The 26,703-nt window shown below is 47.6% G+C and overlaps 1 protein-coding gene across 1 annotated transcript; it reads left to right on the top strand.

Moving 5' to 3' along the window:
- The first annotated feature begins 4,296 nt into the window (after nt 1–4,296).
- GNG5 (G protein subunit gamma 5) lies at nt 4,297–26,339 on the top strand. Its single transcript, XM_038745424.1, has 3 exons — nt 4,297–4,541; nt 15,226–15,377; nt 26,115–26,339. Exons 1-2 carry the CDS (start codon nt 4,461–4,463, stop codon nt 15,349–15,351), a joined length of 207 nt encoding a protein of 68 aa, XP_038601352.1. The 5' UTR covers nt 4,297–4,460; the 3' UTR covers nt 15,352–15,377; nt 26,115–26,339.
- The last annotated feature ends 364 nt before the right edge of the window (nt 26,340–26,703 follow it).

Raw genomic sequence — 26,703 nt, 5'->3', positions numbered from 1 at the left:
GCTTGGAAAACCGCGTGTTCTGTTCTCTCCCCTACTTAGACTGTGAGCCCCGTGAGCCCACGTCCTCCCACTGGCCCGGAATGCCCTCCCTCCGCAGATCCGCCTTTGCATATAGTAAGCGCTTAATAAATGCTATCATTATTATTATTATTATCCGCCAACCTAGCTCTCTTCCCCCCTTCAAAGCCCTACTGAGAGCTCACCTCCTCCAAGGGGCCTTCCCAGACTGAGCCCCCTTTTTCCTCTCCTCCTCCCCATCCCCCCCGCCCTACCTCCTTCCCCTCCCCACAGCACCTGTATAGATGTTTGTACAGATTTATTCTATTTATTTTACTTGTGCATATTGACTATTCTATTTATTTTGTTAATGATGTGCATTTAGCTTTAATTCTATTTGTTCTGACGACTTGACAATCAATCAATCAGTCGTATTTATTGAGCACTTACTGGGTGCAGAGCACTGGACTAAGCGTTTGGGAAGTACAAGTTGGCAATATATAGAGACAGTCCCTACCCAACAGTGGGCTCCCAGTCTAGAAGGGGGAGACAGAGAACAAAACCAAACATATTAACAAAATAAAATAAATAGAATAGATATGTACAAGTTAAATAAATAGAGTAATAAATATGTACAAACATATATACATATATACAGGTGCTGACACCTGTCCACATGTTTTGTTGTCTGTCTCCCCATTCTAGACTGTGAGCCCGTTGTTGGATAGGGACCGTCTCTCTATTTTATTTAATAATGGCATTTATTAAGCGCTTACAATGTGCAAAGCACTGTTCTAAGCGCTGGGGAGGGTACAAGGTGATCAGGTTGTCCCACGGGGGGCTCACAGTCTTCCTCCCCATTTTCCAGATGAGGGAACTGAGGCCCAGAGAAGTGAAGTGACTTGCCCAAAGTCACACAAATGACAGTCGGCGGAGCCGGGGTTTGAACCCATGATCTCTGACTCCAAAGGCCGTGCTCTTTCCACTGAGCCACGCTGCTTCTCTTTAATAATAATGGCATTTGTTAAGCGCCTACTGTGTGCCAAGCACTGTTCCAAGCTCCGGTGAGGGGTGGAGTGGGGGCACACAAGGTAATCAGGTTGTCCCACATGGGGCTCACAGCCTTAATCCCCCTTTTACAGATGAGGGAACTGAGGCCCAGAGAAGTGAAGTGACTTGCCCAAAGTCACGCAGGTGATAAGTGGCGGAGGCGGGATTAGAACCCGTGACCTCCGACTCCCAAGCCCGGGCTCTTTCTACCTGTTACCTCAGACTCACTGATGGCAGGGTTACAGAGGGGCGGGGGGCATATTCATTCATTCATTCATTCAATTGTATTTATTGAGCGCTTACTGTGTGCAGAGCACTGTACTAAGCGCTTGGGAAGGACAAGTCGGCAACATATAGAGACGGTCCCTACCCAGCAATATACACGAGAATTAGCGTGGCTCAGTGGAAAGAGCCTGGGCTTTGGAGTCAGAGGTTACGGGTTCAAATTCCGGCTCTGCCGATTGTCAGCTGGGTGACTTTGGGCAAGTCGCTTCACTTCTCCGGGCCTCAGTTCCCTCATCTGTAAAAAAATGGGGATGAAGACTGTGAGCCCCCCGTGGGACCGCCTGATCACCTTGTCACCTCCCCGGCGCTTAGAACAGTGCTTTGCACATAGTAAGCGCTTAATAAATGCCATCATTATATACACAGACACACCGACTGAAATCCGATTCTTGGGCCCGCGGTGGAGGGCTCGGAAATAAGCAAGCACAGGAATGCGGATACGTTTTCAGCCCAACACAGGCATTCACCTAGAGATTATGATTATTATTTAGGAAGAGGGTGGCCAAAAGAACATTAGGAACATTATTACTCTATATATTTATTTTACTTGTACATATCTATTCTATTTTATTTTGTTAATATGTGTTGTTTTGTTCTCTGTCTCCCCCTTCTAGACTGTGAGCCCGCTGTTGGATAGGGACCGTCTCTAGATGTTGCCAACTTGTACTTCCCAAGCGCTTAGTACAGTGCTCTGCACACAGTAATCGCTCCATAAATACAATTGAATGAATATATTTATGGAGCAGAGCACTGTACTAAGTGCTTGGAGAGTTTATGGCCATCCCTCCCCAATTCCCCCCCCCCCGACTTACCTCCTTCCCCTCCCCACAGCGCCTGTATATATGTATAGATGTTTGTACGTATTTATTACTCTATTTTATTTGTACGTATTATTCCATTTATTTTATTTTGTTAATATGTTTGGTTTTGTTGTGTGTCTCCCCCTTCTAGACTGTGAGCCCGTTGTCGTGTTATCGACAAGTAGGGTGCAAAATAGGTTAAATCGGTGTAAATCGGCCGCAGGGTTCTTGTACCCAGGGTGGTGACGCAGATAGGAAAAATGACTCGGAGACATGAGTTCAGAGAGAGCAGCAAAGAAGGAAAGTGGCTACCTGCCCGGTCACCTCCCGGGAGAGGGACGAGCGACCAGCAGCCCCGATCCCATTCTCACTGTGTCTTTTATTGAGTTACAGCAACATGGGAGCGGAGCAATTGGGAATTTCGGGAATCCAATTAGGACCGACAGGATGTTATACATTCTCATTATTCTCTGTTTTCACTGCCTTGTGCAGGTTGTTGTTATCATCTGCCCTATGGCCTTGCACAGATAGGTGTTACTGGCCTTGAAGACATCTGTTGCTGAGCCTTGCATAAAATACAAAAAAAGGAGTTGTTCTCACGGCCTGCACAAGATGGAGGGTTACTGTCAGCAAACACAAAATGGAGTCAGTCATGTCAAGTCCGCTAGTGGACAACACTACCTGCCCGTTCACCTCCCGGGAGAGGGACGAGTGACAAGCAGCCCCGATCCCAATATCACTGTGTCTTTTATTGAGTTACAGCAACATGGGAGTGGGGCATTTGGAAATTTCAGGAATTCAGTTGGGACCGGCAGGGTGTATGTATATCTGTTTGTACATATTTATTACTCTATTTATTTCTTTATCTTACTTGTACATATCTATTCTATTTATTTTATTTTGTTAGTATGTTTGGTTTTGTTCTCTGTCTCCCCCTTCTAGACTGTGAGCCCGCTGTTGGGTAGGGACCGTCTCTATGTGTTGCCGACTTGTACTTCCCAAGCGCTCTGCACACAGTAAGCGCTCAATAAATATGATTGATTGATTGATCAGCAGGGTGTTACAAATTCTTTGTTCTCCGTTCCTAGGGCCTTGTGCAAGATGTTGTTATTTGCCCTGTGGCCTTGCACGGATAGGTCTGCAAATTCTCCTAAATAGGGATGTAAATTCTCCTTAGGAAGGGTGTTACTTGATGGCCTTGAAGGCATCTGTTGCAGACTTGTTCTCTCGGCCTGCACAAATGGAGGGCTACTGTCAGCATACACAAAATGGAGTCAGTCATGTCAAGTCCGCTAGTGGACAACACTGTATATACGTATAGATGTTTGTACGTATTTATTACTCTATTTATTTTATTTGTACATATTATTCTATTTATTTTATTTTAATATGTTTGGTTTTGTTCTGTGTCTCCCCCTTCTAGATTGTGAGCCCGCTGTTGGGTAGGGACCGTCTCTACATGTTGCCAACTTGGACTTCCCAAGCGCTTAGTACAGTGCTCTGCACACAGTAAGCGCTCAATAAATACGACTGACTGACTGACTGAATCCCTCCCCTCCCGTTCAGGGGTAAAAGTCCGAGGGAACCGTATAAACGTCCCTCAAGACCCGCCCATTTGCTGTCTTCCAACCATTTGCCTCAGGCCGCCATGGGCCTTTCCTATCCTTCCCTTCCCTTTGGCCCGCTCTCTTCTCGCGAGAACTGGAGAATGATCGGGGCGGGCCCGAGCGAGAGAGTCGTCCTCGGAGGAAGGGGCCGCGGCGCATGCGCGCGGCCCGCTCTATTCTCGCGAGAACTGGAGAATGAACGGGGCGGGCCCGAGCGAGAGGAGAGTCCTATGAGGGAGGGCACGCGGCGCATGCGCGCAGCCCGCTCTTTTCTCGCGAGAACTGGAGAATGATCGGAGCGGATCCGAACGAGAAGAGAGTCCTCGGAGGGAGAGGCCGAATTGCATGCGCGCAGCCCGCTCTCTTCTCGCGAGAACTGGAGGATGATCGGGGCGGGCCCGAGCGAGAGGAGTCCACGATGCGCGCAGCCCACTCTGTTCTCGCGAGAACTGAAGATGGATCGGGGCGGGCCCGAACGAGAGGAGAGTCCTCGGAGGGCGGGGCCGCGGCGCATGCGCGCAGCGCGCTCTCCTCTCGCGAGAACTGGAGAATAATCGGGGCGGGCCCGAGCGAGAGGGGAGGAGAGTCTTCGGAGGGAGGGGCCGCGGCGCATGCGCGCAACCCGCTGGCCGCTCAGTCGGTGAAGAGCCGGAAACTTGGGAGACAAAGTTAGGATCGGCACCGCCTCCTTCTCCCGCCCGCCCGTCCCGGTTCTCGCGCCATGTCGGGCTCCTCCAACGTGGCCGCCATGAAGAAGGTGGTGCAGCAGCTGCGGCTGGAGGCCGGCCTCCACCGGGTGAAGGTGAGCTGAGCGGGGGGCCGGCGAGGGGGAGGCGGGGCCTCGGGGTTAGGTTGACGGGGCTCCGAGGGGGCGGGGCCTCGGGGCGACGTCGGCGGGGACTCCGAAGGGGCGTGACCTCGGGGCGGTGACAGGCGGGGCTCCCGATGGGCGGGCCCTCAAAGGGGCGGGGGCTTCTCGGGCGGAGCCGTGTGCAGAGGGGTGGGGCCTCCAGGGGGCGGGGCCGTGTGCAGAGGGGTGGGGTAGGGGACAGGGTTTACAGGGGGTGGGGCCGTGTGCCGAGAGGCGGGGGCTCCAGGGGCGGGCCCGCGGGGGCCGTGTGCAGAAGGGCGGGGCTCCCAGGGGAGGGGTAGTGGGGCCGTGTGCAGAGGGGCGGGGCTGTGGGACCGTGTGTGGGCGGGGCCGTGTCACCGTGTGTAGAGGGGCAGGGCGTGCAAGGGGCGGGGCTTTCAAGGGGCGTGGTTGTGAGGCCGTGCGCAGAGGGGCGGGGTCTCCAGGGGTGAGGCCGTGGGACCGTGTGCAGAGGGGCGGGGCCTCCAGTTGTGGGGTAGTGGTGTCGTGTGCAGATGGGCGGGGCCTCCAGGGGTGGGGCCGTGGTGTCGTGTGCACAGGGGGCGGGGCCTCCAGGGGTGGAGCTGCTTCTAAGAGAAGCGGTGTGCCTCAGTGGAAAGAGCCCGGGCTTTGGAGTCAGAGGTCATGGGTTCAAATCCTGGCTCTGCCAATTGTCAGCTGTGTGACTTTGGGCAAGGCACTTAATTTGTCTGGGCCTCAGTTCCCTCATCTGTAAAATGGGGATTAAGACTGTGAGCCCCAGGTGGGACAACCAGATCACCTTGTGTCCTCTCCAGCGCTTAGAACAGTGCTTTGCGCATAGTAAGTGCTTAACAAATGCCATTATTATTATAATAAGCGCTTAGTACAGTGCTCTGCACACAGTAAGCGCTCAATGAATACAATTGATTGATTGGAGCCGTGGTGTCGTTTGCGGAGGTGCGGGGCCTCCAGGGGCGGAGCCGTGGTGTCGTGTGCACAGGGGGCGGGGTCCCCAGGGGGCGGAGCCGTGGTGTCGTGTGCAGAGGGGCGGGGCCCCAGCGGGCGGGGCCGTGCGCAGAGGGGCGGGGTGTGGCAGGGAGAATAATCATTCATTCAGTCGTCTTTATTCATTCATTCAGTCAGTCGTCTTTATGGAGCGCTTACTACTACTACTACTACTAATAATAATAATGGCATTTGTTAAGTGCTTACTATGTGCAAAGCACTGTTGTGGGAGAGGACAAATCGGCAACATTAATGTCCCCTCCCCAACAGCGGGCTAATTAATAATAAGCAGTAATAATTGTGGGATTTGTTCAGCGCTTACTATGTGCCAGGCACTGTACTAAACAGTGGGGTGGATCCAAGCAAATCGGGTTGGACACCGTCCCCGTCCCGCAGAAGGCTCACAGTCTCAATCCACATTTTCCAGATGTGGTCACCGAGGCACAAGGAAGTATAATAATAATAATAAGAAGAAGAAGAAGAATGATGATGGCATTTATTAAGCGCTTACTATGTGCCAGGCACTGTACTAAACACTGGGGTGGATCCAAGCAAATCGGTTTGGACACCGTCCCCGTCCCACAGAAGGCTCACAGTCTCGATCCACATTTTCCAGATGTGGTCACCGAGGCACAAGGAATAATAATAATAATAATGGCATTTATTAAGAGCTTACTATGTGCCAGGCACTGTACTAAACACGGGTGGATCCAAGCAAATCAGGTTGGACACCGTCCCCGTCCCACAGAAGGCTCACAGTCTCAATCCACATTTTCCAGATGTGGTCACCGAGGCACAAGGAAGTATAATAATAATAAGAATAAGAATAATAATGATGGTGGCATTTATTAAGTGCTTACTATGTGCCAGGCACTGTACTAAACACGGGTGGATCCAAGCAAATCGGGTTGGATGCAGTCCCCGTCCCACAGATGGCTCACAGTCTCAATCCATGTTTTCCAGATGTGGTCACCGAGGCACAAGGAAGTATAATAATAATAATAATAATGATGATGATGGCATTTATTAAGCACTTACTATGTGCCAGGCACTGTACTAAACACTGGGGTGGATCCAAGCAAATCGGTTTGGACACCGTCCCCATCCCACAGAAGGCTCACAGTCTCAATCCACATTTTCCAGATGTGGTCACCGAGGCACAAGGAAGTATAATAATAATAAGAAGAAGAAGAATGATGATGGCATTTATTAAGTGCTTACTATGTGCCAGGCAGTATACTAAACACGGGTGGATCCAAGCAAATCGGTTTGGACACCGTCCCCGTCCCGCAGAAGGCTCACAGTCTCAATCCACATTTTCCAGGTGTGGTCACCGAGGCACAAGGAAGTATAATAATAATAATAATAATAATAATAATAATAATGATAATGATGATGGCATTTATTAAGTGCTTACTATGTGCCAGGCACTGCACTAAACACCGGGCTGGATCCTAGCAAATCGGGTTGGACACCGTCCCCGTCCCACAGAAGGCTCACAGTCTCAATCCACATTTTCCAGATGTGGTCACCGAGGCACAAGGAAGCATAATAATAATAATAATAATGATGATGGCATTTATTAAGTGCTTACTATGTGCCAGGCACTGTACTATACACTGGGGTGGATCCAAGTAAATCGGGTTGGACACAGTCCCCGTCCCACAGAAGGCTCACAGTCTCAATCCACATTTTCCAGATGTGGTCACTGAGGCACAAGGAAGTATAATAATAATGATGATGATGATGATGGCATTTATTAAGCGCTTACTATGTGCCAGGTACTGTACTAAACACAGGTGGATGCAAGCAAATCGGGTTGGACACGTCCCCGTCCCACAGAAGGCTCACAGTCTCAATCCACATTTTCCAGATGTGGTCATCGAGGCACAAGGATGTATAATAATAATAATAATAATAATGATGGTGATGATGACGGCATTTATTAAGCGCTTACTATGTGCCAGGCACTGTACTAAACACGGGTGGATCCAAGCAAATCGGGTTGGACACAGTCCCCATCCCACAGAAGGCTCACAGTCTCAATCCACATTTTCCAGATGTGGTCACTGAGGCACAAGGAAGTATTATAATAACAATAATAATGGTGGCATTTATTAAGCACTTTCTATGTGCCAAGCACTGTTCTAAGCACTGGGGAGGTAACAAGGTGACCAGGTTGTCCCACGGGTGGCTCACAGTCTTCATCCCCATTTTCCAGATGAGGGAACTGAGGCCCAGAGAAGTGAAGTGACTTGCCCAAAGTCACCCAGCTGACAATTGGCAGAGCTGGGATTTGAACCCATGACCTCTGACTCCAAAGCCCGGGCTCTTTCCACTGAGCCACGCTGCTTCTCAAGCGGCGATCTCCACTCTCCCTCTGAGTTAGGACGCCCGGGTGGGAACTAACCAGGGTCTTTTCGAATCCATGCCTTGATCGACAGCGGGTGTGAATCTGCACGACCGTTGCTTCCAAAATCCGCCCAAGGCAGGAGAGTATCATGGGAAGAACGTTCCCTAATTCCCTGACGGTGTTCATCATCATCATCAGTCGTATTTACTGAGCGCTTACTGTGTGCAGAGCATTGGACTAAGCGCTTGGGAAGGACAAGTCGGCAACATATAGAAACGGTCCCTACCCAACAGTGGGCTTATGGTCTAGAAGGGGGAAATTCATTCATTCATTCATTCAATCGTATTTATTGAGCGCATACTGTGTGCAGAGCACTGGACTAAGTGCTTGGGAAGTACGAGTCGGCAATGTTTAGAGACGGTCCTGACCCAACCACGGGCTTATGGTCTAGAAGGGGGAAATTCATTCATTCATTCATTCATTCAATCATATTTATTGAGCGCTTCCCGTGTGCAGAGCACTGGACTAAGCGCTTGGGAAGTACAAGTCGGCAACGGGTAGAGACGGTCCCTACCCAACAACGGGCTCACCGTCTAGAAGGGGGAAATGGGGATTGAGGCCCTGAGCCCCACATGGGCCAGGGACTGCGTCCAACCCGATTTGCTTGGACCCACCCCAGCGCTTAGCACAGTGCCTGGCACATCCTAAGCGCTGAACAAATACCACAATTATTACTATTATTATTATTTCATTCAGTCACCCAACTCTGGAGAGCGTTTCCACGCGGAGGAAACCAGACGGTGAGCCCGCCGTTGGGTAGGGACCGTCTCTATCTGTTGCCGACTTGGGCTTCCCAAGCGCTTAGTACAGTGCTCTGCGCACAGGAAGCGCTCAATAAATACGATTGAATGAATAAATGATGAGGTCTCGGGGCGGACCCTCTGAGGGACGGGGGGGCTCTGGCGTCCTTCAAAGCCACCATGCTGCCCCGCCGGCCCCCGCCTAAGTGAAGGCAGCCCTGCCGCTCCTCTTACTGAGTTTCAGGAGCGCTTAGTAAATGCCATTATTATCATTATTATTATTATTATTATTATTACTGTTATCATTATTAGTACACCATACTGCTTCTCTTCCAGACTGGGAGCCCGTTGTTGGGTAGGGAAGAATCAATCAATCAATTGATCAATTGATCAATCAATCAATTAGAGGAGCAGCGTGGCTTAGTGGAAAGAGCCCGGGCTTTGGAGTCAGAGGTCATGGGTTCGAATCCCGACTCCCCCACATGTCTGCTGTGTGACCTTGGGCAAGTCGCTTAACTTCTCTGAGCCTCAGTTACCTCATCTGTAAAATGGGGATTAAGACTGTGAGCCCCCCGTGGGACAACTTGATCACCTTGTAACCCCCCCCCCCAGCGCTTAGAACAGTGCTCTGCACATAGTAAGCGCTTAACAAATGCCATTATTATTAATTGTATTTATTGAGCGCTTACTGTGGAATTGTGAGGTAAACAGCGAATGGGCCCCATTCTCCCCTCGCTCCCTCCCAGAAATATCAAACTCGCACATACCGCTCCAGCCTTCCAGAGTTTTGGGCCTCAATAATAATAATAATAATAATAATAATGATAATAAAAATAATAATATTTATTAAGCGCCTACTATGTGCCAAGCACTGTTCTAAGCGCTGGGGAAGATACAGAGTAATTAATTAGGTTGTCCCACGTGGGGCCCACAGTCTTAACGTGGCTCAGTGGAAAGAGCCTCGGCTTGGGAGTCAGAGGTCATGGGTTCAAACCCCGGCCCTGCCCATTATTAATAATAATAATAATAGTAATGGCATTTATTAAGCGCTTACTCTGTGCAGAGCACTGTTCGAAGCGCTGGGGAGATTACAAGGTGATCACGTCAATCAGTCGTGTTTATTGAGCGCTTCCTGTGTGCAGAGCACTGTGCTAAGCGCTGGGGAAGGACAAGTTGGCAACATCTAGAGACGGTCCCTACCCAACGGGGGGCTTACAGTCTTCCTCCCCATTTTCCAGATGAGGTAACTGAGGCCCAGAGAAGTGCCCACTGTTGGGTAGGGACTGTCTCTATATGTTGCCAATTTGTACTTCCCAAGCGCTTAGTACAGTGCTCTGCACACAGTAAGCGCTCAATAAATACGATTGATGATGATGATGATGGAGTGCCTTCCCCGAAGTCACACAGCTGACAATTGGCGGAGGGGGGATTTGAACCCATGACCTCTGACTCCAAAGCCCGGGCTCTTTCCACTGAGCCACGCTGCTTCTCCAGTTGTCAGCTGTGTGACTTTGGGCAAGTCACTTCACTTCTCTGGGCCTCAGTTACCTCAGCTGGAAAACGGGGACAACCTGATCACCTTGTAACCTCCCCAGCGCTCAGAACGGTGCTTTGCACTTAGTAAGCGCTTAATAAATGCCATTATTATTATTATTATTATTATTGTTATTATTCCCCATTTTCCAGATGAGGGAACTGAGGCCCAGAGAAGTGAAGTGACTTGCCCAAGGATACACAGCAGACAAGTGGCGGAGCCGGGATTAGAACCCACGTCCTCTGGCTCCCAAGCCCGGGCTCATTCCACTAAGCCATGCCGCTTAAGGCTGCAATGGGTAGTAGTTATCATTTTTATTAAGTGCTTATTGTGTGCAGAGCAGTGTACTGAGCGCTGGGGTGAGGGAGATTCACTCATTCATTCAATTGTATTTATTGAGCGCTTACTGTGTGCAGAGCACTGTACTAAGCACTTGGGAAGTACAAGTTGGCAACATATAGAGGCGGTCCCTCCCCAACAACGGGCTCCCAGTCTGGAAGAGAAGCAGCATGGTGCAATAATTATAATAATAATAATAATGGCATTTATTAAGTGCTTACTATGTGGAAAGCACTGTTCTAAGCGCTGGGGAGGTTACAAGGTGATCAGGTTGTCCGACGGGGGACTTACAGTCTTAATCCCCATTTTACAGATGAGGGAACTGAGGCCCAGAGAAGTGAAGTGACTTGCCCAAAGTCATTCGTTCATTCAGTTGTATTTATTGAGCGCTTACTGTGTGCAGAGCACTGGACTAAGCGCTTGGGAAGCACAAGTCGGTAACATCTAGAGACGGTCCCTACCCAACAACGGGCTCACAGTAGAAGGGGGAGATGGACCACAAAACAAAACGTGTAAAAAATCTTTTCAGGGTGGACTCTGAGGAAATCCCAGGTTTCTCTCTGTCACATTTCATTCAATCGGTCGTATTTATTGAGCGCTTCCTGTGTGCAGAGCACTGTACTAAGCGCTTGGGAAGTCCAAGCTGGCAACATCTAGAGACGGTCCCTACCCAACAGCGGGTTCACAGTCTAGAAGAAGAAACAAGGTAATCAGGTTGTCCCACGGGGGGCTCACAGTCTTAATCCCCGTTTTACAGATGAGGGAACTGAGGCACAGAGAAGTGACGTGACTTGCCTGAGGTCACACAGCAGACAAGTGGTGGAGCCGGCATTAGAACCCATGACCTTCTGTCTCCCAAGGCGAAGTCCCCCAGCTGACAAGTGGCAGAGCTGGGATTTGAACCCGTGCCCTCGGACTCCAAAGCCCGGGCTCTTTCCACGCTGCTTCTCTGACGTTCAGATTACATTTAAACGGCTTAAGTGTAAGAACAAAATTAGCACTTTGATGGGCGTTTCTATCCACCTGCCATCCTGATACCATTGAAAATATTTATTCAATGGTATTTATCGAGCGCTTACTGTGTGCAGAGCACTGGACTAAGCGCTTGGGAAGGACAAGCCGGCATGTGTCCTGACCCCTGGGTAATATTATTATGGTATATTTTTAAAGGTATTTGTTATGCGCTTGCTATGTGCCAGGCACCGTACAAAGTGCTGCAGGGGTAGGTGATCACAATAATAACGATTTATTTTATTTTGTTAATATGTTTTGTTTTGTTGTCCGTCTCCCCCCTCTAGACTGTGAGCCCACTGTTGGGTAGGGACCGTCTCTAGATGTTGCCAACTTGGACTTCCCAAGCGCTTAGTACAGTGCTCTGCACACAGTCAGCGCTCAATAAATACAATTGATTGATTGATTGATTCCCCACAGCATCTGTATATATGTATATATGTTTGTACTGATTTATTACTCTATTTATTTATTTTACTTGAACATATCCATTCTATTTATCTTATTTTGTTAATATGTTTTGTTTTATTCTCTGTCTCCCCCCTCTAGACTGTGAGCCCACTGTTGGGTAGGGACCGTCTCTAGATGTTGCCAACTTGTACTTCCCAAGCGCTTAGTACAGTGCTCTGCACACAGTAAGCGCTCAATAAATACGATTGATTGATTGATTCCCCACAGCATCTGTATATATGTATATATGTTTGTACTGATTTATTACTCTATTTATTTATTTTACTTGTACATATCTATTCTATTTATCTTATTTTGTTAATATGTTTTGTTTTGTTCTCTGTCTCCCCCCTCTAGACTGTGAGCCCACTGTTGGGTAGGGACCATCTTTATATGTTGCCAATTTGTACTTCCCAAGCGCTTAGTACAGTGCTCTGCACATAGTAAGCGCTCAATAAATACAATTGATGATGATGATATGTTTGTACTGATTTATTACTCTATTTATTTATTTTACTTGTACATATCCATTCTATCTTATTTTGTTAATATGTTTTGTTTTGTTGTCTGTCTCCCCCCTCTAGACTGTGAGCCCACTGTTGGGTAGGGACCGTCTCTATAGGTTGCCACCTTGTACTTCCCAAGTGCTTAGTACAGTGCTCTGCACACAGTAAGCGCTCAATAAATACGATTGATGATGATGATATGTTTGTACTGATTTATTACTCTATTTATTTATTTATTTTACTTGTACATATCCTTTCTATCTTATTTTGTTACTATGTTTTGTTCTGTTCTCTGTCTCCCCCCCTAGACTGTGAGCCCACTGTTGGGTAGGGACCGTCTCTATATGTTGCCACCTTGTACTTCCCAAGCGCTTAGTACAGTGCTCTGCACACAGGAAGCGCTCAATAAATACGACTGATTGATTATGGTATTCGTTAAGTGCTTACTATGTGCCAAGCTAAGCACTGGGATAAATACAAGATAATCGGTGGGGCACAGTCCATGTCCCGCAGTGGGCTCACAGTCTTCATCTCCATTTTACAGATAAGGGAACTGAGGCACAGAGAAATGAAGGGGTTTTCCCAGGATTCATTCATTCACTCAGTCGTATTTATTGAGCGCTTACTGTGAGCAGAGCACCGGACTAAGCGCTTGGGAAGTCCAAGTCGGCAACATCTAGAGACGGTCCCTACCCAAAAGCGGGCTCGCAATCTAGAAATTGAGATCTAGTCTAGAAATCTTGTAATCTTCCCGCACGCAGAATCACTATCTTGTCTTCTGCAAGAGCAATCGAATGCTTGATCAGATTTCTGCAATAGTCATTCATTCATTCAATCGTATCTATTGAGCGCTTACTGTGTGCAGAGCACTGTACTAAGCGCTTGGGAAGTACAAGTTGGCAACATCTAGAGACGGTCCCTACCCAACAGTGGGCTCACGGTCTAGAAGGGGGAGACAGAGGACAAAACAAAGCATATTAACAAAATAAAATAAAGAGAATAAATATGTACAAATACAATAGAGTAATAAATCTGTACAAACATATACATATATACAGGTGCTGTAGGGAGGGGAAGGACTGTGAGCCCACTGTTGGGTAGGGACCGTCTCTAGATGTTGCCAGCTTGGACTTTCCAAGCACTTAGTACAGTGCTGTGCACACAGGAAGCGCTCAATAAATATGATTGATTGATTGGTTGATTACTGCATTTATTTTTCTTGTACATATTTACTATTCAGTTTATTTCGTTAATCTGTTTTGTTTTGTTGTCCATCTCCCCCTTCTAGACTGTGAGCCCGCTGTTGGGTAGGGACTGTCTCTAGATGTTGCCAACTTGGACTTCCCAAGCGCTTAGTACAGTGCTCTGTACACAGTAAGCGCTCAATAAGTACGATTGACTGATTGATTGATTACTCCATTTATTTTACTTGTACATATTTACTATTCTGTTTATTTTGTTAATGTTTCGTTTTGTTTTCTGTCTCCCCCTTCTAGACTGTAAGCCCGCTGTTGGGTAGGGACTGTCTCTATATGTTGCCAACTTGGACTTCCCAAGCGCTTAGTACAGTGCTCTGCACACAGTAAGCGCTTAATAAATATGATTGATTGATTACTCCATTTATTTAACTTGTACATATTTACTATTCTATTTATTTTATTTTGTTAATATGTTTTGTTTTGCTGTCTGTCTCCCCCTTCTAGACAGTGAGCCTGCTGTTGGGTAGGGACCGGCTCTAGATGTTGCCAATTTGCACTTCCCAAGCGCTTAGTACAGTGCTCTGCACACACTAAGCCCTCAATAAATAGGATTGATTGATTACTCCATTTATTTTATTTTGTTAATATGTTTTGTTTTGTTCTCTGTCTCCCCCTTCTAGACTGTGAGCCCACTCTTGGGTAGGGACCGTCTCTAGATGTTGCCAACTTGGACTTCCCAAGCGCTTACTTAGTACAGTGCTCTGCACACAGTAAGCCCTCAATAACTACGATTGATTGATTGATTACTCCATTTATTTTACTTGTACATATTTACTCTTCTGTTTATTTTATTTTGTTAATCTGTTTCGTTTTGTTGTCCGTCTCCCCCTTCTAGACTGTGAGCCCGCTGTTGGGTAGGGACCGTCTCTACATGTTGCCAACTTGGACTTCCCAAGGGCTTAGTACAGTGCCCTGCACACAGTAAGCGCTCAACAAATACAATTGATTGATTGATTGATTGCGGAGGGGGAGAGGAAGGAGGGGGCTCAGTCCGGGAAGGCCTCCACTATCAAATCACTTGTGTAGGCCTAGAGTTTAACTCGGTGCTAGCCCAGCCAAAGATGAAAATACACCGTGTCCTAGCCTGTTTCGGTCAGCGGTATTTATTGAGCGCCTCCGATGTGCAGAACACCGTACCAAGTAAGCACTTGGGAGGGTACAACAGGACCTGAAATATTTATACGTGTGGATTAGTCAGATGGCCCGTCTGCTGGGCTTCAACGAGTCAAAAATCTCTTTGAGGCGTGAGAATGTGTTTGAGGGTGTTTCCTGGGGTTTTCAATAAGACCATCTTCGCGCTTAGTACAGTGCTCTGCACACAGTAAGCGCTCAATAAATACAATTGATTGATTGATTGATCTTCGCACCCATTACCTCTCTTTTCTGTTCCCAAATAGGTTTCTCAGGCGGCCGCAGATCTGAAGCAGTTCTGTCTGCAGAATGCACAGCACGATCCCCTGTTGACCGGCGTATCCTCAAGCACAAACCCTTTTAGACCCCAGAAAGTCTGTTCGTTTTTGTAATGAGGGGAATTTCCAGGTTTTCAATGGTAAGTTGCCCTTTCATTTTTGCTCTTTAATTCATTCGGTCGTATTTGTTGAGCGCTTGCTGCGCGCGGAGCGCCGTACCAAGCGCTTGGGAAGTACAAAGAATGGGGATTGAGACTGGGAGCCCGCCGTGGGACAACCTGATCACGTTGTAACCTCCCCAGCGCTTAGAACAGTGCTTTGCACATAGTAAGCGCTTAATAAATGCCATAATTATCATTATTACTATTATTATTATTACAAGTTGATTGGAACCGGGTCGTGCTTTCCTTTCCCAATCTAGGTAGCTTTCATTCATTCATTCATTCATTCAATCAATCATATTTCTTGAGCGCTTACTGTGTGCAGAGCAGTGTACTAAGTGCTTGGGAAGTACAAGCTGGCAACATAGACGGTCCCAATCAATCAATCGTATTTATTGAGCGCTTACTGTGTGCAAAGCACTGTGCTAAGCGCTTTGGAAGTACAAGTTGGCAACATAGTAGTAATAATAATAATGATGGCATTTATTAAGCGCTTATTATGTGCAAAGCAGAGAGACCGTCTCATCACGCCCTCCTTTTCCAATCTAGGTAGCATTCATTCATTCAGTCGTATTTATTGAGCGCTCACTGTGTGCAGAGCACTGTACTGAGCGCTTGGGAAGTACAAGCTGGCAACATAGACGGTCCCTATCAATCAATCAATTGATCGTATTTATTGAGCGCTTACTGTGGGCAGAGCACTGTACTAAGCGCTTGGGAGGTACAAGTTGGCAACATAATAATAATAATAATGATGGCATTTATTAAGCGCTTACTATGTGCAAAGCAGAGAGACCGTCCCGTCATGCCCTCCTTTCCCAATCTAGGTAGCATTCATTCATTCATTCATTCATTCAGTCGTATTTATTGAGCACTCACTGTGTGCAGAGCACTGTACTAAGCGCTTGGGAAGTACAAGTTGGCAACATAGAGAGACGGTCCCTATCAGTCAATCGATTGTATTTATTGAGCGCTTACTGTGTGCAGAGCACTGTGCTAAGCGATTGGGAAGTACAAGTTGGCAACATAGTAATAATAATAATGATGGCATTTATTAAGTGCTTATTATGTGCAAAGCAGAGAGACCGTCTCATCACGCCCTCCTTTTCCAATCTAGGTAGCATTCATTCATTCAGTCGTATTTATTGAGCGCTCACTGTGTGCAGAGCACTACTGAGCGCTTGGGAAGTACAAGCTGGCAACATAGAGAGACGGTCCCTATCAATCAATCATATTTATTGAGCGCTTACTGTGTGCAGAGCACTGTGCTAAGCGCTTGGGAAGTACAAGTTGGCAACATAATAATAATAATAATAATAATGATGGCATTTATTAAGCACTTACTATGTGCAAAGCAGAGAGACGGTCCCGTCACACCCTCCTTTCCCAATCTAGGTAGCATTCATTCATTCATTCAATCGTATTTATTGAGCGCTCACTGTGTGCAGAGCACTGTACTGAGCGCTTGGGAAGTACAAGTTGGCAACATAGATGGTCCCTATCAATCAATCGTATTTATTGAGCGCTTACTGTGTGCAGATCACTGTACCAAGCCGCTTACTGTGTGCAGAGCACTGTGCTAATCAATCAATCAATCGTATTTATTGAGCGCTTACTATGTGCAGAGCACTGTACTAAGCACTTGGGAAGTACAAATTGGCATCACATAGAGACAGTCCCTACCCAACAGTGGGCTCACAGTCTAAAAGGGGGAGACAGAGAACTGAACCAAACATACCAACAAAATAAAATAAGTAGGATAGAAATGTACAAGTAAAATAAATAAATAAATAGAGTAATAAATATGTACAACCATATATACATATATACAGGTGCTGTGGGGAAGGGAAGGAGGTAAGACGGGGGGATGGAGAGGGGGACGAGGGGGAGAGGAAAGAAGGGGCTCAGTCTGGGAAGGCCTCCTGGAGGAAGTGAGCTCTCAGCAGGGCCTTGAAGGGAGGAAGAGAGCTAGCTTGGCCGATGGGCAGAGGGAGGGCATTCCGGGCCCGGGGGAGGACGTGGGCCGGGGGTCGATGGCGGGACAGGCGAGAACGAGGCCTAACGGTGAGGAGATTAGCGGTGGAGGAGCGGAGGGTGCGGGCTGGGCTGGAGAAGGAGAGAAGGGAGGGGAGGTAGGAGGGGGCGAGGGGATGGACAGCCTTGAAGCCCAGGGTGAGGAGTTTCTGCTTGATGCGCAGATTGATCGGTAGCCATTGGAGGTTTTTGAGGAGGGGAGTAATATGTCCAGAGCGTTTCTGGACAAAGATAATCCGGGCAGCAGCGTGAAGTATGGATTGAAGTGGAGAGAGACACGAGGATGGGAGATCAGAGAGAAGGCTAGTGCAGTAGTCCAAACGGGATAGGATGAGAGCTTGAATTAGCAGGGTAGCGGTATGGATGGAGAGGAAAGGGCGGATCTTGGCAATGTTGCGGAGCTGAGACCGGCAGGTTTTGGTGACAGCTTGGATGTGAGGGGTGAATGAGAGAGCGGAGTCGAGGATGACACCAAGGTTGCGGGCCTGTGAGACGGGAAGGATGGTAGTGCCGTCAACAGAGATGGGAAAGTCAGGGAGAGGACAAGGTTTGGGAGGGAAGACAAGGAGCTCAGTCTTGGACATGTTGAGCTTTAGGTGGCGGGCGGACATCCAGATGGAGATGTCCTGAAGGCAGGAGGAGATGTGAGCCTGGAGGGAGGGGGAGAGAGCAGGGGCAGAGGTGTAGATCTGGGTGTCATCAGCGTAGAGATGATAGTTGAAGCCGTGGGAGCGAATGAGGTCACCAAGGGAGTGAGTGTAGATTGAGAACAGAAGGGGACCAAGCACTGAACCTTGGGGAACCCCCACAGTAAGAGGATGGGAGGGGGAGGAGGAGCCTGCAAAAGAGACTGAGAAAGAACGACCGCAGAGAAAAGAGGAGAACCAGGAGAGATCGGAGTCTGTGAAGCCAAGGTCAGATAGCGTGTTGAGGAGAAGGGGGTGGTCCACAGTGTCAAAGGCAGCTGAGAGGTCGAGGAGGATTAGGACAGAGTAGGAGCCGTTGGATTTGGCAAGCAGGAGGTCATTGGTGACCTTTGAGAGGGCAGTTTCCGTGGAATGAAGGGGACGGAAGCCAGACTGGAGGGGGTCGAGGAGAGAGTTGGCAACATAATAAGAATGATGGCATTTATTAAGCGCTTACTATGTGCAAAGCAGAGAGACGGTCCCTACCCAACAGTGGGCTCACAGCCTAGAGGAACGCCGCCATTCTAGCATGATCTAGCATGATCTCGTCATGATCTAGCGTGACTTGTAGCATGAAGTCACATTTGGAAAAATTTTTTAAAGACAGTAAACTTTTCAGGGTGTTTCTAAATCTTTCCTGCCCGAGGGGAAATGTCTGTGGGCAAAAAGGAAGTGCTAATGAGGTTTCCGTTTAGCCTCAAATCGAGTGGCAAGAATATGAAAGCAAGTTTGACCCAAATAATACCACAGATTTGCTGGTCGCTCTCGTCTTCTCCTCACGATGTCCCTGGGAAAGAAGGGATGATTTGATCATCTCCATTTTTACACCAGGAAACTGGAGCGCACAGTGAATAAAAACCTTTCCCAGGGTTTCCCCGGACTCCCAGTGGTTCACACATGGCCGAAAAAGGTTACTGTTTGCTGTTTAGTAGAAGCCAGGACTAATCAATCAATCAGTCATATTTATTGAGCACTTACTGTGTGCAGAGCACTGTACTAAGCGCTTGGGAAGTCCAAGTCAGCAACATGTAGAGACGGTCCCCACCCAACAGTGGGCTCACAGTCTAGAAGGGGGAGACTAGACCGTGAGCCCGCTGTTGGGTAGTGATCGTTTCAATATGTTGCCGACTTGGACTTCCCAAGCGCTTAGTGCTCTGCACACAGTAAGCGCTCAATAAATATGATTGAATGAATAAGACCCAGGACCCTTATTCTTCCCACTAGCCCTCCCCCCGCGTAAGGCCTGGGCTCTTCCCATTAGGCCTTGCTGCCTCTCAAGTATACATGTTTGTACATATTTATTACTCTATTTTACTTGTACATATTTATTCTATTTATTTTATTTGGTTAATAGGTTTTGTTTCGTTGTCCGTCTCCCCCTTCTAGACTGGGAGCCCACTGTTGGGTAGGGACCGTCTCTAAATGTTGCCGACTTGGACTTCCCAAGCGCTTAGTCCAGTGCTCTGCACACAGTAAGCGCTCCATAAATACGATTGAATGAATGAATGAATGCGATTGATTGATTGATCTTCCCTCAGCTGTAAAATGGGGCTAAGATTAAGATAAAATGGGGCTTGCCCTGAAGGGGACAGGAGCTGCGTTGGATTTCCTAACGTCATCTCTACCCCAGCCCTTAGCCGATAGGGCCCCGTCATTATAGCCGCCGACTCTTGACTGAAATGAAAAGTGAGGGTCTCAGAAACACTGACAGGGGTGGCAGGGGGAAAAAACCCAAAAAGGACAAGAAAATTAGAAGGAAAACTTACTGCATTTGTTACTTATCCTGTCCTCCTCGTTCCATTCTGGCGCCCTAGCCAAACAATCCGAATTTTCCGGTCCTCTAAGTGGTCGGAGGTAAACCAATCCTTTCCTTTACTGGGCTTCGCTATAATAATAAAGGCCTGGCCTTGGATTATAATAATAATAATAATGGCATTTATTAAGCGCTTACGATGTGTAAAGCACTGTTCTAAGCGCTGGGGAGGTTACAAGGCGATCAGGTTGTCCCACGGGGGGCTCACAAGTCTTCATCCCCATTTTACAGATAAGGGAACTGAGGCTTGGAGAAGTGAAGTGACTTGCCCAAAGTCACACAGCTGACAGTTGGCAGAGCCGGGATTTGAACCCATGTGACCTCTGACTCCAAAGCCCGGGCTCTTTCCACTGAGCCACGCTGCTTCTGTATGCCACTCTCAAACACCTATTAGCTTTTGCTGAATTTTTCTCTTTTTAGATGGTATTTAAGTACTTTGTGCCCAGCACGGTACAACGCACTGGGGTAATAATAATAATAATAATAATGGCACTTATTAAGCGCTTACTACGTGCAAAGCACTGTTCTAAGCGCTGGGGAGGTTATAAGGTGATCAGGTTGTCCCACGGGGGGCTCACAGTCTTAATCCCCATTTTACAGAGGAGGGAACCGAGGCCCGGAGAAGTGAAGTGACTTGCCTAAAGTTACACAGCTGACAGTTGGCAGAGGCGGAATTTGAACCCATGACCTCTTAAGTTCCCTACTTTCATTCATTCAGTCGCATTTATTGAGCGCTTACTGTGCGCAGAGCACTGTACTAAGCGCTTGGGAAGTACAAGTTGGCAACATATACTTCAGCTCAGCCTCCACGCTTCAATTCTCTAGTGTGGGCTTGCTCACTGTGCCCTGATGATGATGGTGGTGGTGGTGGTGGTGGTGGTATTTCAGCGTTTGAACCCGTGACCTCTGATTCCAAAGCCCGGGCTCTTTCCACTGAGCCACGCTGCTTCTCCATTGTCCTTCCCAAGCGCTTAGTCCAGTGCTCTGCACACAGTAAGCGCTCAATAAATACGACTGAATGAATGAATGCTCAGGAAGCAGCTCCCTAAAATATAATCCATAACTTTATTAGGCATTGTGGAGTTGGGAGTAGATAGGAAGTCATCAGTGTGTGGAGTTTGGCAGCAGGGCCTTCAGGAAGTAGTGACTACAGAGACAAGCGCTTAGTACAGTGCTCTGCACACAGTAAGCGCTCAATATCTATTCTATTTTATTTTGTGAATATGTTTGGTTTTGTTGTCTGTCTCCCCCTTCTCGACTGTGAGCCCGCTGTTGGGTAGGGACTGTCTCTGGATGTTGCCAAGTTGGACTTCCCAAGCGCTCAGTACAGTGCTGTGCACACAGTAAGCACTCAATAAATACGATTGATTGATTGAATAAATACAATTGAATGAATGAATGACCACAGCAGCAGGAAAAGACATTACAACATCTATTTTTCCATGACTAGCAATTGCTGTTCCACTTTAACACTTCATTTTCACACAACTGGTTTTGGTCAGAATTGACCCTCCTAAATGAAGAGACCGTAATGTACATTTCCCCCCTTCTAGACTGTGAACCCGCTGTTGGGGAGGGACCGTCTCTGTATTCATTCATTCAGTCATATTTATTGAGCACTTACTGTGTGCAGAGCATTGGACTAAGCGCTTGGGAAGTACATTCATTCATTCATTCGTATTTATTGAGCGCTTCCTGTGTGCAGAGCACTGGACTAAGCTCTTGAGAAGTACATTCATTCAATCATATTTATTGAGCACTTCCTGTGTGCAGAGCACTGTACTAAGCGCTTGGGAAGTACATTCATTCATTCAGTCGTATTGAGCGCTTCCTGTGTGCAGAGCACTGGACTAAGCATTTGGGAAGTACATTCATTCAGTCGTATTTATTGAGCGCTTCCTGTGTGCAGAGCACTGGACTAAGCGCTTGGGAAGTACATTCATTCAATCATATTGAGTGCTTACTGTGTGCAGAGCACTGTACTAAGCGCTTGGGAAGTACATTCATTCAGTCGTATTTATTGAGCTCTTCCTATGTGCAGAGCACTGGACTAAGCACTTGGAAAGTACATTCATTCAATCATATTTATTGAGCGCTTCCTGTGTGCAGAGCACTGGACTAAGCGCTTGGGAAGTACATTCATTCATTCAGTCGTATTTATTGAGCACTTCCTGTGTGCGGAGCACTGGACTAAGCACTTGGGAAGTACTTTCATTCAGTCGTATTTATTGAGTGCTTCCTGTGTGCAGAGCACTGGACTAAGCGCTTGGGAAGTACATTCATTCATTCAATCATATTTATTGAGCACTTACTGTGTGCAGAGCACTGGACTAAGCGCTTGGGAAGCCCAAGTTGGCAACGTCTAGAGACGGTCCCTACCCAACAGCGGGCTCACAGTCTAGAAGGGGGAGACAGACAGCAAAACATATTAACAAAATGAAATAAATAGAATATGTACAGAGTAATAAATACGTACAAACATATATACATATGCTTGTACTTCCGTGCTCTGCACACGGTAAGCGCTCAATAAATACGATTTAATGAATGAATTTCATCCGAGGCTTTTCGGCTAAGCTCCATGAAGGCAGGAATCCTGTTTTCTTCCAGTCCCCTCAGGCCTAGAAGCGTCTTTCACACGATGTGCGGTCCTCCATCCTGGTGATGAGTGGGCTTTTGACCAGTTGATTCATTCAATCGTATTCATTGAGCGCTTCCTGTGTGCAGAGCACTGTACTAAGCGCTTGGGAAGTCCAAGTCGGCAACGTCTGGAGACGGTCCCTCCCCAACAGCGGGCTCACGGTCTAGAATGAAATGAGGGTTTAATCAAGGAAGGCCTCTTGAATCAATCAATCGTATTTATTGAGCGCTTACTGTGTGCAGAGCACTGTACTAAGCGCTTGAAGGAGATGTGCCTTCAGTAAGACTTCGCAGGTGGGGAGAGTAATTGTCTGTAGGATATGAAGAGGCCAGAGGCGGGATGTGAGAGGTCAGCGGCGAGGTGGACGACGTCTAGGTAAAGCGAAAACGTTAGCACGAGAGGAGCGAAGCTTGCAATTTGGGTTATAGTGGGATATCAGGGAAATAAGACTGGGAGCCCCCCGTGATCACATTGTAACCTCCCCAGCGCTTAGAACAGTGCTTTGCACATAGTAGGCGCTTAATAAATGCCATGATAAAAAACCAGGGCAGTAAGGTAAGAGATTGAATGCTTTAAAGCCAATGGTAAAGAGTTTGCGTTTGATGCAGATGGACACCCGGTAATGCCAGCACGTCAATTCTTCATCTCCTCCCCTGTGTTCTTTGCTTAATAAGCTTCTCGAGGGCAAGAATTGGGCCTACCCACCGCACCCACCCGTTCAGTGCTCCGCACAAAAAAAGCACTTAGGAAATACCACTGGTTGGTCGAGCGATAGTCCTGAATTTAGTTGTAGGAGGGAGAGGGTCCTAAAGGATTCCTTTGGCAGCTCAGGAAGCTGGAACCCTCTTGGGTGGCACCTCTTGGGTGCCTCATTCTTGCCTGTCCCGCCATCGACCCCCGGGCCTGGAATGCCCCCAATCCCTCTGCCCATCCACCAAGCTGGCTCTCTTCCTCCCTTCAAGGCCCTGCTGAGAGCTCACCTCCTCCAGGAGGCCTTCCCAGACTGAGCCCCTTCCTTCCTCTCCCCCTCGTCCCCCTCTCCATCCCCCCCATCTTACCTCCTTCCCTTCCCCACAGCACCTGTATATATGTATATATTTGTACATATTTATTACTCTATTTTACTTGTACATATCTATTCTATTTATTGTATTTTGTTAGTATGATAATACTAATAATGGCATTTATTAAGCGCTTACTATGGGCAAAGCACTGTTCTAAGCGCTGGGGAGGTTACAGGCTGATCAGGTAGTTCCACGGGGGGGGCTCACAGTCTTAATCCCCATTTTACAGATGAGGTAACTGAGGCACAGAGAAGTTAAGTGACTCGCCCAAAGTCACACAGCTGACATGTGGTGGAGCCGGGATTTGAACCGATGACCTCTGACTCCAAAGCCTGGGCTCCTTCCACTGAGCCACGCTGCTTCTCTGTGTATGTTTCGTTTTGGTCTCCCCCTTTTAGACTGTGAGCCCACTGTCGGGTAGGGACCGTCTCTATATGTTGCCAACTTGGGACTTCCCAAGTGCTTAGTACAGTGTTCTGCACACAGTAAGCGCTCAATAAATACGATTGATTGATGTAATAATATGGCTCAATAGTTCAGCTGTCGGAAATGAGGGAAGTTCGGCGTGCAGGGATGGGGACAGGAAAGCTACTAGAAAGGAAGGAGATTGGATGGAGGGGACAGGGAGGGAAATACTGCCTTGGGCCAGGGCATATTCATTCATTCATCCATTCATTCATTCATCAGTTGTCCGTTGAGTGCTGGGAACAAAGCTAGGAATAAAAGCCAAGCAGAATGGTTGGGCGGGTGGCTTACCTAAGCGACATTCTCATTCATTCTGTCGGATTTATTGAGTGCTTACCCTGTGCGGGGCATTGATTCTCAAATAGGCCCCGCTAAATGTCTAACAAGGGTACATTCGTTCATTCAATCGTATTTATTGAGCGCTCACTGTGTGCAGAGCACTGGACTAAGCGCTTGGGAAGTACAGGTTGGCGGCATCGTCAGAGGCTGCTGAATTCCTTTCGGTCGTCTTTTAGGGAGGGGATCTGAGACAGGGCGAACGGGTTAGGGGACAGAATACGAGGTCAGCGCTAAAATGTTCCTATTTAAGCGCTTACTATGTGCAAAGCACTGTTCTAAGCGCTGGGGAGGTTATAAGGTGATCAGGTTGTCCCACGGGGGGCTCACAGTCTTAATCCCCATTTTCCAGCTGAGGGAACTGAGGCCCAGAGAAGTGAAGTGACTGGCCCAAAGTCACCCAGCTGACAGTTGGCAGAGCTGGGATTTGAACCCATGACCTCTGACTCCAAAGCCCGGGCTCTGTCCACTGAGCCGCAGCAGCTTCTCAGAAGTTGGCTTCTTCAGCTAAAACTGAAGACAAGAGAAAAGCGGCCCTAAAGAAGTGCTGTTGATGACGTCTACTAGTGGTTCACGGTCATGACTGAGGGAAGAAATCCCATTTTGGCCCCAGGAATCTTCTCCCTAAAGTTGGTCTGGTCGCCACAAGAACGGGAAGAGAACGGGCCTGGGAAATGGGATCTGGGTTCTAATCCCCCACCTTGCCACTTTCATTCATTCAATCGTATTTATTAAGCGCTTACTGTGTGCAGAGCACTGTACTAAGCGCTTGGGAAGTAAAATTAGCAACATGTAGAGATGGTCCCTACCCAACAACGGGCTCACAGTCTAGAAGACTGCCTGCTCTGTGGCTTTAGACAAGTCCCTTAACTTCTCGGGGCCTCAGTTACCTCATCCGCAAAATGGGGTCTCAGTGTCAGTTCCTTCTACTTTGATTGTGTCCATCCTGTTATCTTGTATCACTTAATACAGTGGCACGTAAGTGCTTAATAATAATGGCATTTATTAAGCGCTTACTATGTGCAAAGCACTAAGCGCTGAAAAACTCATTAGCAGAGGATGATTAATACAATCATTAGCCACCAAAAAGTTGGTCTACTGAGCCCTACTCCGTACATTTCAGTGATTTCCCCCTGCCCCACAAGGCGGAGAAAATAATGGTATTATTTAAATTCGTTACGGGCCAAGCACTGTATTAGCGCTGGGATACATACAGGATAATCAGGTTAGAGACAATTCCCCGTCTAAATCGGAGTGAGTGGTATTCAGTCATTTTACAGATGAGAAAGCTCAGGCCCAGAGAAGGTACGTGATTTGCCCGAGGTCACACAGCAGACAAGTGATGGAACTGGGATTAGAACCCAGGTCCTCTGGGTCCCAAGCCCAAACTCTTTCCACTAGACCATTAATAATGGCATTTATTAAGCGCTTACTATGTGCAAAGCACTGTTCTAAGCGCTGATTCTGCTTCCCACTGCCTTAATTCCTAATCGCTTGGGAATTGGTCTGTTCAAAAATATTCGTCTTGACCTTTGTATTTCAAGAGGGCAGCTTTCGGCAATTCGGTCACACCAGTGGGGCTTTACATCTTTTTTTCCCCCCTCTTTTCATCTTTTGGCAATTCCGTAACACCAGTGGAGTTTAAAAAAAAAATCGTTTTTTTTCCCCTCTTTTCAGATTTTCTCAACTCGTACGAGGAGACGGATGATGCCATTCAGACCAGGGACGTGATTCTTCCGCCTGTACAAAAGCTTAGCCTTAACCTGTGCCAAGTTAACTGTATAAATTTCTACTTTTGTCAAACTAACATCTACCTCTCACTTCATTAATTTCTCTTATGAGGGCAGTATAATCAATTTTATACATTTACAGAGCAACGGCAATAAAATGGTTGGATAATGAGTGTTGTTTGGTTTTTTTTTTTCTTTTTTGGAGGGAGAGAAATGCAGGCCCATCCCAAGAAGGCTTTTTGTTCTCCCAGGGCCTGCTTCGCCCTTCGATGGCGAGTGGAAGCCAAGCCGATGGGAAAATCCGGAGTTTGGGGTGTACGGGAAGTCGTATGAAGGGGCTTTAACTTACCCCAGCCTTCGGTTTTATTACTTATCTAACCCCGTAAGACTCGAGATCATCATCATCATCATCAATCGTATTTATTGAGCGCTTACTATGTGCAGAGCACTGTACTAAGCGCTTGGGAAGTACAAATTGGCAACATATAGAGACAGTCCCTACCCAACAGTGGGCTCACAGTCTAAAAGGGGGAAAC

Source organism: Tachyglossus aculeatus, chromosome 4 (genome assembly GCF_015852505.1).
Source record: "Tachyglossus aculeatus isolate mTacAcu1 chromosome 4, mTacAcu1.pri, whole genome shotgun sequence".
NCBI classification, from domain to species: Eukaryota; Metazoa; Chordata; class Mammalia; order Monotremata; family Tachyglossidae; genus Tachyglossus; species Tachyglossus aculeatus.
The sequence above is the reverse complement of the archived record's forward strand: the minus strand, read 5'-3'. Positions and strand labels throughout refer to the sequence as shown.

What these genes read in the sequence shown, in the direction of transcription:
- GNG5 (XM_038745424.1), top strand. Translation starts at nt 4,461, where the DNA reads ATGTCGGGCTCCTCCAACGTGGCCGCCATGAAGAAGGTGGTGCAGCAG. An exon ending in CCGGCCTCCACCGGGTGAAG is followed by an intron (nt 4,542 to 15,225) that starts GTGAGCTGAGCG and finishes GTTCCCAAATAG; the next exon opens with GTTTCTCAGGCGGCCGCAGA.